Source organism: Solanum lycopersicum, chromosome 1 (assembly GCF_036512215.1).
Source record: "Solanum lycopersicum chromosome 1, SLM_r2.1".
Taxonomy (NCBI): domain Eukaryota; kingdom Viridiplantae; phylum Streptophyta; class Magnoliopsida; order Solanales; family Solanaceae; genus Solanum; species Solanum lycopersicum.
In genome coordinates, this window is record NC_090800.1 from 60,785,216 (window position 1) to 60,797,966 (window position 12,751).

Here is a 12,751-nt window from a genome sequence, read left to right on the forward strand (position 1 = left end):
TATAAGATTTCAACAAAATGTACAATATCATAAAAGAGTTTGACATAAGAGCAGAAATCTACATATTGTCTTGACAAGCCAATCTAATACATCAAAAAATAGTGATCGGGACATAACCCGTACCCCACGTACAACATATGAAAACTGAATACATAAGAAAAACAAAAAAAAAAGCAGTCCTCAAAATATGAGAATTCACCAAGTCTTCATGAACTACTAATCAACTAGCCACGAGAGTGAGGAGAGGAAGTACCAAACCTTATATTATGAGACAATGTAGGTAAAAGTACGCATTAGTACATGAAATGTACTTAATATCAGTGATATGTATAAAACATGAATCATAAGCAGTGGCGGAGCCAAAAATTTTATAAAGAGGGTCCAAAAATTAAACAACAAAAGATCTTTTTAAAAAGGGGGAAAAAATTGTTGCAAGTGAGATTTGAACAAGTGAGCACTGACTCATCAAAGATGTTTAAACCCACATTGAAGACATTAAACCACTAGTCTATGACAACCTATTATGTCAAAGGTGTTTAAAATATGTTATTTGATCACTTCGTCTATCATTTTACTTGTATATGCCGTATTTTTTTCGGATGAAGAGTGTCCAACAATTGCCTACGCCACTGATCATAAGGGGACATAAGGGAAACATGATATACACGACCAAGCTAAAATGTAGTAAAATATTGAAAGAATTGTAAGTCTGCACATGGTCAATGCATAAACATCATTATGAAGATTCATAAGACCTTTGAAGTAACTTTATTTCATTTTATGGGATATAAACTTTACAAACTATAAACCTTGTGAGTTATAATATGAAATTCGGTGTAATTTTCACATCGGGATGGGAGATTCCACTAGTCAAAGTAGGATTCCATATTATTAATTCATACGCTATTTGTGGATCCACTAGTTAGGTCATTTTAGACATCTATAGGGATACATAGTTTAGAACTAGAGGTTTTTAGTAGAGTCCATCCTATTTGAGCCTTCGCTTAAGTTTTCTCGATGCTAAGTTAAATCCAACGAAATAGAGAAATTCAAGTATCAAAACATAACATTAGAAAATGCAAAAATCATAATACCAATCCAAATCATAAAGTCTTATAAGAGTAGCTCTTTTAAACCATGATACATGCATATGTGAGAGATCCTTTCACCAATCATGATTTTCGAAGTATGTGAAAATTTTTCACAATTTAATGATGTTTATCTCAAAAGCAACCTTAGATAATAAACATCTTTATCATAAAAAGATACATAACTATCATAATTCATATTCATAACTTCATAGGTTTCTTCGTAAATTTGTAATCAAGATATATAGAAATTAATTAGAAATAATGTAGTTTAATCAAAATATGCATAGAAAGATTGCAATTGAACAATTAAATTATCATCAATTAAGACTCATGGGAATCACATGAAACCCTAAGCAATTTAGGTGAAACTGTATTGGAAACCTAAGAATCCATAGGACTAATTGGATGAATGAAATCTAATAGTGAAATCTCACATACCTTGATGATGCCCAAAAGCAATGGAGGAAAAAGGACATTTGAAACTTGAACCCTAGTTTTCTTCCTCGAGACTTTAAAAAATTGGAGTGGATGGCTGTAGATGCAATTGGGGATTTGAGAGAATGAGAGGGTTTGGGCAAATTTAGGAGTTGAAGGCTAGTTATAGGTCTTAAATTAAAGGTTAAATGACATAGTATAAGAATTAAATGCATAGGATAAGACTCAAATACCCTTAATAATTAACTACTATAGTCATCTTCGGATTGAACCTACAATCCATATAACTTTCTATGGCCCGTACTGGTCAACTGTAGCCTAAACTCAAAAAAAACCCAAAATTTGCTCAACTTTCCATGAGAGCTTCCTACAGGCCATCAAAATTTCTACGGCTCGGGGAGACAACATGTAGAACTCAAATCCCAGTTCAATATTTCACTAAAGTCTGAGACTCCTCTATGAAATCCGTCTACGCTCCATAATCCTTACGACAATCCGTCATGTTCACTCGTAGGTCAAACTTCAAAACTTCAAATTTTTCCTAAACTCAACCTCCCTCCTATGAGCGCCATCTACGGCCCGTAAGAGCTTCTACAGACTAGTCTCATAAGACACAACCAATGGGTTCAATATTGATAAAGAGCTGATCTCATAAATTAGTGTATGCTTATGCCAGAATTGGGACCAAAAAAAAAAACCAACAACAAAAGAGTGAAAAGAACATTTGCAGCAAACCAAGAAACATCAAAAGAGGTGAAACGTAATTCAATTAGAAATTCCATCCCCACCCGCACCAGCTAAATTTAACAAAAAAAAATCGGTTCACCCAATTCCCCATCTACATTGATTGAAACTCGCACGGCCCCACATTGGTCTGAATCTGCCCGCTCCCATCCCAACCTATTGTCATCCCTAGATAGAAATCAAGAGATTTTTAAGAACACATAAGACCTGCTTACGAAAGCTAATTAATTTTTTGAGTAATTACGAAACATGTAATTTTATGTTAGACTTGAGGAATGACAAAAGTTAACTGAAATGAGGGGGTTAATATGTTGCAAGAGATGTAACAATCGACTAACATCATCATCCAAACCATGATACAACTATTGGGTGAGTGAGTTCTCAGCAAAACCCCACCCTGACAATAATATTTCATCTCATTATAGAAGCATTTCAGTTATTCCACTTGAGCCCGCAATCTGATTGATCAAAGCTTTGCACATTTTACATTAAAGCAGAATGATCTCCTTCTTAATGCAAATTACTCACAATCAAGGCAAGCTTGAGCCAACTAGCGACAAGACAATCATCTAATCATTTACCATAATTTCATACAAAATTTGAGAGACCGAGTCCAACAAAAATGCCAAAATCAGTTTGATCTGAAGCCATATATTTAGATAAAAATCAAAACTTCATCCTTACATCGAATAAGGACAAATACCAACCGTGTCTCACTATAGGCATTGTTTTTTTTTTTTTTGAGAATGATAACTTTCACTATTGCCATCGTATAGAGAGCTTTTCCTTAACTAGCTTTCTGCTTTGCTAGACTTCTTGCTTTTCTTTTGTTTTTGCTTCAGCTGAGTAAGGCCTGAAGATGTGATTTTGACATTACCCATAATTGCAGCAACAAGCTCAGGATCTGTGCATGCCTTCATCAATTCCTTCTCTCTGCTCGTAGCCTCAGCCATGTGACTAAACAAATTCATGGCCGTCTTGGCCGCTGCAAAGGAGAAAAATTGTCAAGAAAATAAAAGCCAAGGCAATTAAAAAATGGTTCTAGTGAAGCAGCATGTAAATGAGAATATAAGCCAGAATCCTATGCATACTGCAGCAAAAGTATCACTTCAATGTAACACCTTAACAGACGAGTAAAATAAAAATATTTTCCAAAAAACAGTGACAACATGAAAGATGTACCTTTTCCTCTCTTAACAGTGCCTGGCACCAACTTCACACGATATTTGTACGACTGTACTGCATTATAAGGACCACAGACGGGCACAGCATATAATAGAATATCATTTGGCAATGGATTTCCAGTCAAGTAGTCCACATCATTTAATTTTTCTCTCTCTTCTTCACCAATCTCATGGATATCCTCCTCCATGACTATCCTGTCCCTGTCATTAGCAGCATTACCCACATTGGTTAAAGAATGGGGATCCCCTCCATTCGATGTATTTTGCAGACTCTCGTCTGCATTTTCTTGACAATCCCGAGAGAGATGACCCGCCTTTTTACACTTGTAACATATTTTTGCAGCATCTTCAATCCCTATTACCATAGAAACAAAACAAAATCACCAACGCAAAAGTAAAAAGAACACTCACTACAAATGTTGCATTACTGTGTATTTATTTCAAGTAACCCTTTATTATCAACCTGCTTTTCCCCCAATCAATACCAAAAAGCATACAATCTACAAGGTGCTTCCAAATAGGCAAGGTACTGATTGGGAAATTGAACCACTCTCATATATGGAAGAAGTTTTGGCATTATCTGTCCTAAGATGCACCAAAATTTACAACAGATGTAAATAGCAAAGCAAGTTACTTTCATTTAATGCACAACTCTAACACCCTATTTTTTGTGAGGGAAATCAGATTTCTGAATTTAATGCCATGTGTCACTGAATAACATCTATCAATTCCCAAAACGTGTTTGACAAGAGACAGACAGTACAGGCAAATAATTTTTTTGCTGTAATCAAACACAAACTTAAGTCAAAATTTTATACTGCAGTCAAATATAGAACAAGTGAGCGTAAGATCCCACTCGGCAGCAATGGCGGTGCAGTGGTGACTATTCACCCTTAACCAGGGTCTCGGGTTCGACCCCTGGGTATAGAGAAAATCTTGTTGGGAGCATCACTCGAATGGGCCCTGCAGTGCGCGATCTTAATTTAGTCAAGGCTCCAATGAGGACTCCGGACACTGGGCGGGAAACCATATCTACATATATATATATATATATATATATATATATAACACACACTAGTCTCTGGGTACGTGTGTTGCACTTGTATCCAAGCAAGGGCTGATTCATTGTTATGGTTTCCAACACTTCCAATATTGAGCATTCATCAGTGTAAATAATCACTAAATTGCAACAAATAGTCAACATGAACCATGAGTCATTTAGTACAAAATTGAACATAATATGATTTTAAGACATTAATAATAGAATCAACAGTGAGAAAAACATATTCAATAAAACAGTGGCAGAACTAAGATTTACACTAGAAGGGATTCAAAATATGAAGAACTAAACACACAAAAGTTCAACATCTACTATATATACATAAAAAACTATTTAAACCATATGTATAAATAGTGTAATTTTCCGTCGAAGAGGGTTTGAATGAATCCTCTCGGCCTTACCTGATTCCCCCAATAAAAAAAATGGGTCAAGAATGATCCTTTCAACTTCATCTCATATCATTTTCGATAAGATTGTGCTTTGTAATAACAATAAATACAAGTGAATAAATTCATTTTCTGATCAGGATCTTTGTGTAGCCCATAAAATTATTGTGCCACGTAACTTTTACAAATCTCTATGACTTCATTGCATTATACGTTAGCTTCTAAATAACTTTAGGAAATGACTGTTCAAATTCATTTTATACTGCAGCATATGAATCTGATATATAATTATACATGAAAGATAACTTTTCAAATTACTTGTCCATTTTTTCAAATTAATTAAGGAAATCAATGCATAGATTTTGAAAGAATACAGTATGCCTGCATTTGAATCTAGTCCATATTATTGAACCATACAAAGTAACCTTTCAAATTCTTAACCTTTTGAGAGTAACTGAGAAAATTAATGCATTGTTTTTAAAAGAATGAATTATATTAATACACCTTCTCACTTTTAGTAATTAGTATAACATAATATCATAAAATACTTTATATTTAATAAATTAAATATTTTATAGTATTATGATTGAATGTAGGGTAAAATGGTAATCCAACTTTGCACTTTGGAGCTTCCCACTTTTAGTAATATATATATATATATATATATATATATATATATATGATGATGATGATATGATGATTTGCAGAAAGCCAATACAACTTGCTACTGCTTTTATTTTGCTACTCTATTTGAGCAGCCATAGAACTTACCAGTAGTTGCTTTTGCTCCCTTATCTGGCTCTGCATCAGCCTTTTCAATCTGGATTGTTTGATCAGCCTTTTCAACCTTTCCAGCAGACTGCAAATTCATTGGAACTGTAACTAATGCAAGCATTGCTGGATAATGAAATGCAAACATCTTGGAGAAGTTCATATATGTGCTCATTGGTGAGTTCATACACTTCTGATGGAAACCCAAGCGTGACCAGAAAAAGTTATGGTAAATGATAAGAGGAAAAAACACAAAAGGGAAAATAATGGATCATCTTTTCTTTTAAAAAGTAAGAAAAACAATAGATCATCAAATGCATGATATGCGTATCAAGTATGATAACAGGATCAGCGACTCCTAAGTAGAGCTACCAGTGTAATGGGAATGAAAGCATCTAATCATGGATTGGTAATGGCCATTGGTGAACTTGAACAAATAGTCATGTTGGAGATTTTTTGCTGGAAGTAGATTGTAGTTGTGCTGTGCAAACAGAAACAATAAATTACCCAAGCTGTTTAGAAAACATAACAAAAATAAAAGCAAACAAATGATACTGTCAAAAACTACTTCAAAGAAGATTTATAGATCTGACACCAAGAAGAGAGTCTGGACAGGTTACAGGAAAGACCTTCGGAAAAAGAAAAAAGAGGCAGTGTCAGGGCATAGCATCAATAAGTCCCAATCAGAGAGGAAATATGAGAGGAACGCATATTAACCAGACTAGATCAAATAAATTTCAAACATCACGGTAACTTTTCAAAGTAGATCCAATAAATCCAAGAAGTGATGGACTATCAAGTGTAGTTGGACAGATTTGAAGAAAAAGATAAAGAGGAAAATACTTCAGACAGACAATCTATCTTTTTTAGCTCATACATTTGTAGAAGGAAGTTTGAGGTTGATAACTCAACTTTCTTCCTGGCTTTTCCACAGTTGTATTATCATCATAGTGTATAATAAACTCTGTGATGATCATGGAATACCTCGAGAGCAAAAAAAAATAATACTCGCTTGATGCAGGGGTCAATCCACATTCACCACCACTATCATCTTTTAGAAGAAATTTGAGGCAAGGAAGTAGTATTGGCCAAACTATCAAATAAACTTCAGAAGCCACGTAAAGGACTATTTGATGCAGGGTATCTATATTGCCCCCACCACCCCCATGTCATACAAAGGAATTTCTTTATATACCTGATTCATATTGTTCAGTTCACAAGACCCAAAGAACTGTATGAGATGGATCCAGAGAACAGGATCAGAATGAGCATCTTTACCTTTGAATTCTGACTTTTTCTTAGTTCACTCCAAACCCTATAACCCCCCACCCTACCTCAAAAATGATGGATAGTAAGCACATGTTTGTATCAATGCAACCTGTATGTGTCTCACTTCTATGATATCCACAACTTTAGGTCACGTCGGTAAAACAAGATACTCTTTATATTACAAGGTACCAAGATACTCCTAGCAAAAGTTGTACAAGACCCAATGCAGGAAGCCAGAGACAAACCATTAAGCCTACAAAAGTAGCGAGCAGAACAAAAGAAGGAATACCAAACCACTGAAAATGAAACAATTATGAAAAGACACACTGTTCATAATACTCACAGCCAGCAGCGCCATTCGAATACGACGCTCCTCCTCATCCTGATCTGCATATTTCTCTTTTATCTTCTTAAGTTTACCCTTTTGCCCACGACTGACTTTCCCGCCACCAGACTTTGCTTTGTTTACATCTCCCTCACACTGCTTCTGAGTCTTCTGATTTTCTTCAGACTGCTTTCCTCGCACAGTGGGTGCACCCTTAGAGCTATCACTGCCTTTCTTAAGCTTTCTTCTCTCAGTTTTTGTAATATAAGGCTTTTCTCTCTGTGTTACTTTTTTTTCTTCATCATTATGCTGCCCTGGAGATCCTAAGGGAGAATGGACCCCATAATTCTTAGTAGATGCAGTAGAAGATCCAATTTCGAGAGCTCTATCAATAAGATCCTCCAGCTGTGATGCCCCAGAAGTAGCCATTATCCTCAAAGAATCTGATGTACCATCATTATTATTGCAATTAACTTCAACAGAAGAGTTGACTGAATTGCTAGCTTGATCATCAGAGATGCTCAAGAAGAAATTGGATTGAGCTTCAAAAGGAACACCCGGAACATTTGACCTATCTTTTGGCATACCTGTTATGCCCAGCTTATCTACAACTGGTGTTTCCATCGACAACTCCTCCTCCGAGTCGGATTCAGGAATTGCTTTCGATGGCTCACCTTGTTCAGCATCATTTAATCCTTCCTCTTCACCTCTAACTCTCCTTTCATTCAAGTGAAACCCCAAAGAACTTTCATCCATGCGAAACAATATTCCAAAGCCCATAACAAGAGGGTGTGGTGGAAGAAAATTCTTTTTGCCACGGATCATGAAACTTCCTACTGTTAGATATTCACCTGTAGGAGCAGTTTTACTGACCTGATGAGGATAAACCCACCATGCGCTAGTCACTATCTTTGAGTCCCAAGCCTGGCTTTGGCAAACCTACAGTGCAAATTTAGTAAATATTTGTGAGGTTGTTGCTTCCCACCTACAGCAGATACAATGATATGAAATCTGCACAACTTACAGTGTAGCATCCCGCTTGGTTCAATGTGAGAGGAGGTATTGGCATCTCAGGTTTGTGATTCTTGATCACAGTGCTGGAAGCTCCATGGAGATCTGCATGAATGTACCTATTGCAAGGAAAATATTTCCATACAACAATCACATACAAAGGAACAAATTCCCTACATTCTTAACCAGATTCACAAGATAGTTTTAGTATCTAATGTCATATAACTAGACATACATAAATTAGAAATTGATAAATTAGGAACAGTGTACTTACAGTTATTATTAAATTTGAAAAAGAAAAAGAAAGAAGTCTGGTCAGTATAAATGAATGGGTGGGGACAAAAGGTATTGTAGCACCAAAAGTTTGGATCACTATATCCTGATACAGAATGCAAAGTTACCACATTCTATTACTCTAAATTGCTTATATTTGATAAAGTGTTAATTCAGTTACTCCATTCTACAGTCGAATGTAATCCTTTCCTTTTTGGGTCATCATAAACTGATGTCTCTTTTCCAATAACCGAATTTGAGGATATCACAGCACAGCAAGTAACATCTCTAAACTCCATACATCCTATATTTATGACAATGCTTGACAGGGCACAGATTTTAAAATGTTGATTTGACTAGTTTATAATACATGGAGAAAACATTGAAGTAATGATTAAAAAGATAGTTTCATAAGACCATAGGATAAGATTTGAGTAGAAAAAGGAATCTTAAGTTCTTTAAGATTGTGAAAATTATATAGAATGATATTATTTTAAAATGGTGCAAACATTTTGGAACGGCTCAGAAATGAAAAGAGCATCATATATACTGAAACGGAAGGAACATAACTTTTAGGTGCATCAACATCTAAAAGAAAAAGGTAGCAGTCGCCCCAATACGATTTCTCAATAAATGTTTGATTAACCACATTTTTGACTGTCATCTCCAATTTACATAAAGAATCTTAAGTGGTTCTTAATTCAAATTTATACTTTTGACTCTCTTCTCTGCCTTCTCTCTAGACTATTCTGTGAAATCCCAACGGTAACTTCTCACCGGATTCTCTTGGCGAAGAAGCTGAGATGAGCATCAACATTGATGTCTTTGGTCTAGCAATAAATCCAAACAAACACAATCCTTTTCTTCACAAACAACCCCACAATCCCCAATACAACGAACTCTCAATTTCCACAAGACTCCCTCCATGCTTCAACTAGTAATACTCCCGGCACCAACGCTCCTAGCGGTAGAGATAAAAGCAAGTAATTCTCTTACACTGGATTACTAACAACATCAGCTCACAAAAGGAAGAAGTTTGTCACAGCATCCTGAGGGAGCATCAAAAAGGCTACACTGAACTTTGTGGCCAAATTCTTCTGGCTGGGTCCGAAACAAAGTATCACCAACACCGGTCGACAACATACTCAAGTGGGGCAGGGCAGTCATGGTTGCAGCACTAGTAGCAGGGTTGGAGATTGACTTTGCCCGGATGATGTTGGCGGAGATACACGAGAGAGCATTCAAGACCTCCACTACTTGACCTTTTTTCGTGTTTGATCTTACAGATGTGCAGGGACGCTAGAGTGTCAATCTAGCACTTCGATAAACTCATTTGACCGACCAGGACATTAGATATAGGTCTCATCAGAGTGAGGCTAATGTGGCGGCACCCCGCAGAGAGCCCTGGGTCAAGGTTCTTTCATTGGGCAAAAATCTTGCAAACACGGTGGAGCAAGCACAAGACGCTAACCCCTCCATACCAAAGCACACCGACCCCACCCCGGCCTCCTCTTCTCATGCCGCCAGCAGGGCCCCTAACTCTTCTAGGTCCACACCACCCACAGCCGTAGCGGTGACTCCCTTAGCTAGAGTGCAGAAACTAGAGGCCTAGATGGCCACCTTGTTCCATCATATACAGCTTTGGATGCAAAAGTCCATAGCGGAGGCCGAGGAACGCATAGAAAAAAAGGTGGCCAAACAAACGAAGCAACAGATTCAGGCAGTTCACAAACGTCTCGACATATTTGAGTTGCGAGTTCTGGCACGACCAGCCCCCACACCAGATCTCACTGCCATTTAGATGGAGTTAGCTAGCCTACGAGCTGATGTAGATGTTATCTTCGAGATGCTAGAGACTGAGCCGGAGCATGCCCCCACAAATCTGGCTGAAGATACTGTCCTTGAGGCCTTATTCAAGGCACATGCTGAGACACAGCCTGAACCACGTGCTTGTGGCAAGAGGCACCAATCTAACAACCCCGATGAGGCGGGTGATGAGGCTCGTGCCAGAAGGAGCGAACGCAGGTGGAACAAGCTAGGAGGGCCTCGAGAGTGGATGAAGAGATGTGATAGAGAAGGCTGCAAGAGTTAGTTGTTGGGGCATCAAGTTCCGGGCCCATGAGTGGAGCAGTGAACACTACTTGTGGTGCCGATAGAGTGGCGAATGGCACTAATGATGGTGTCATCCTTGGAGATGTGGGCACTGCTGATGGTGACCCAATTGTTGTCCCTGCAGGCTCCGAGTAACCGGACCCACCCGCTTGTTGATAGGTCTTCGACGCTATGCGCCACAGGTTTGCTTCACCTACCATTATGCTTTCTATGATTTATTGTGCATTGGGACAATTACTCTTTTGTTGGGTGGGGTAAATGAAATGTGACTGATAGGGTAAAGTCTGTGTAGCCCAACTCACGAATCTCTTTTGGGGTTTTCTTGCCTGTACTCTTTTTTCCCACGAGACTATTTAAATTTTTGTTGAATCGGCATATATTAGTAAGTGTATGTGTAGAAGCATGAAAGATTGAAGCATGATCGCTTGATAGAATATATGCATTCACTTAACAAGTAATGGACCAGGTCCCTTACTACACTAATGAATAAAACCAGAAAGTTAAATACAGTAAAATCAACACGATGATTTTACGTGGAAATCTCCTTGCTTAAGGGAGTAAAACCACGACCTGTCTCACAGGATTTTCAATCGTTTTCACTAATCTTCAAAAGCAAAAGTAAAACACGATTACACCAAATGTGAGAAAAAGTTTTTAATCTCACGGTTAAGCAATAGTCCCTATTGCTTAACAAGCCTAAGTAGAAAACTATCTACCCACTGAGCTATCCCACTTGGACAACCTAGACTTTTAACACTACACACTGATTCCTTTATAGATTCTGGAATAGTTTACAGTTTAAGAACAAGAGAATGTATTCCTAAACAACTACACGAAAAGCTTCAGAGATTGTTGTTGTTCTTGGAATAATTCTGCCTTTGTTTTCTAGCAGCCTTTGCAAATGTTCTTGAAGAGGTTTCTCTCAAGTTGCAAAAACTGCTAAAAAACGTTTAGGAAAGTGTCTTTTATATGGACAAGTCACTTTCCTAAACCCCTTTGCCATTGGCTGGAAAAGTCACTTTCTGACGCCATCGGGAAGTGTGCACCTACTTTCTGTACCGTCTCCAGCTGGCAGTCAACTGGCTCGTCATCATGAGAGCCTGGTACCTCTACTAGGTCCCTGGGTTTGTTTCATCTGCAATACTCAAGTAAGAACCTGCAATACTCAAGTAAGAAACCTGGTACCTTTACAAGGTCTCTAAGTTTGTCAAATCATCAAAACTACAAATAACATTTTCCCCCTTTTTGATGATAACAAACAACGATCTCAGATCTTCTCCATCTGTGTTCCCCCTTGCTATCTTCCCCCTCACTGTATTCCCCCACATGAATAACCATTTCGCTACCACATGCATAATCATTTAGCTACTTACAGTATTACTTCTCCCTTTTGGCATCATAAAAAAGATATGCAGCAAACCAATGATGTCAACAGAAATACTGAACAAGATCAAAGCTATCAAGCAATCAATCAGTAAGGGAAAAACATGCACAAAAGAAGATAATCAGAACAACAAAGGAATAAATCAACATGCATGTCATCATAACATTAATACATTAAAAACAAACTGAATATCCATCAACACAGTGATAAGCCACAAAAAAAATTGACACAGGGGATGATTGTTTATCAGGCTAGGAAGAGGGGGATTGATGAGTCAGGGACTGGATAACAAGATTGAGTCGTGCATTGGCAGCATCATTATCTTTGATAGCCTTTTCCTGCAGGGCAGTGATCTTCGCATTCAACTCAGCATTCTCTTTCTCTAGAGCTTGTACCACTGAAGAATCAGGTCCCTCACTCTGTGCAGTAAGCAGTTCTACTTTGAGTATAGCAATCTCTGCCTCTCTACCACTTAACCGCACAGTGAGCTCCTCAACTTCGTGCTTAAGCTGATCCTGATCATCAATAAGTTGGACCATCTTGCTCTTTGGATAGCCTCTTCCTTCAATGCATTCGCACTCAACCAAGGTACTCTCAGAAATGGCCTGTTTAACCGTCCCAACCCTTCCAACACTGAGAGGAATTCGAAAATGCTTGAATACTTCCGTGAGAAAGTATCCGTAACCCATTCCGTGAACACCTTTCA

At 37.7% G+C, this 12,751-nt stretch overlaps 1 protein-coding gene and 1 long non-coding RNA gene across 2 annotated transcripts in view; both read right to left on the bottom strand.

Annotated features, from left to right (window-relative positions):
* Positions 1-1,705, bottom strand: LOC138348545 (uncharacterized). Its single transcript, XR_011221225.1, has 2 exons — positions 1,530-1,705; positions 1-258 (listed from the first exon to the last, which is right to left on the bottom strand). It is a non-coding gene; the product is annotated as an uncharacterized lncRNA (long non-coding RNA).
* Positions 1,706-2,811: 1,106 nt separating this feature from the next.
* LOC101247552 (uncharacterized) overlaps positions 2,812-12,751 on the bottom strand; it is a 34,421-nt gene continuing 24,481 nt past the window's right edge. The window contains exons 10-14 of the mRNA XM_004228985.5: positions 8,290-8,395; positions 7,284-8,204; positions 5,672-5,759; positions 3,453-3,809; positions 2,812-3,255 (exon numbers count right to left, since the gene is read on the bottom strand). Coding sequence (XP_004229033.1) covers positions 3,062-3,255; positions 3,453-3,809; positions 5,672-5,759; positions 7,284-8,204; positions 8,290-8,395 — 1,666 coding nt within the window. The 3' untranslated portion in view covers positions 2,812-3,061. The remainder of the gene's footprint in view (positions 3,256-3,452; positions 3,810-5,671; positions 5,760-7,283; positions 8,205-8,289; positions 8,396-12,751) is intronic.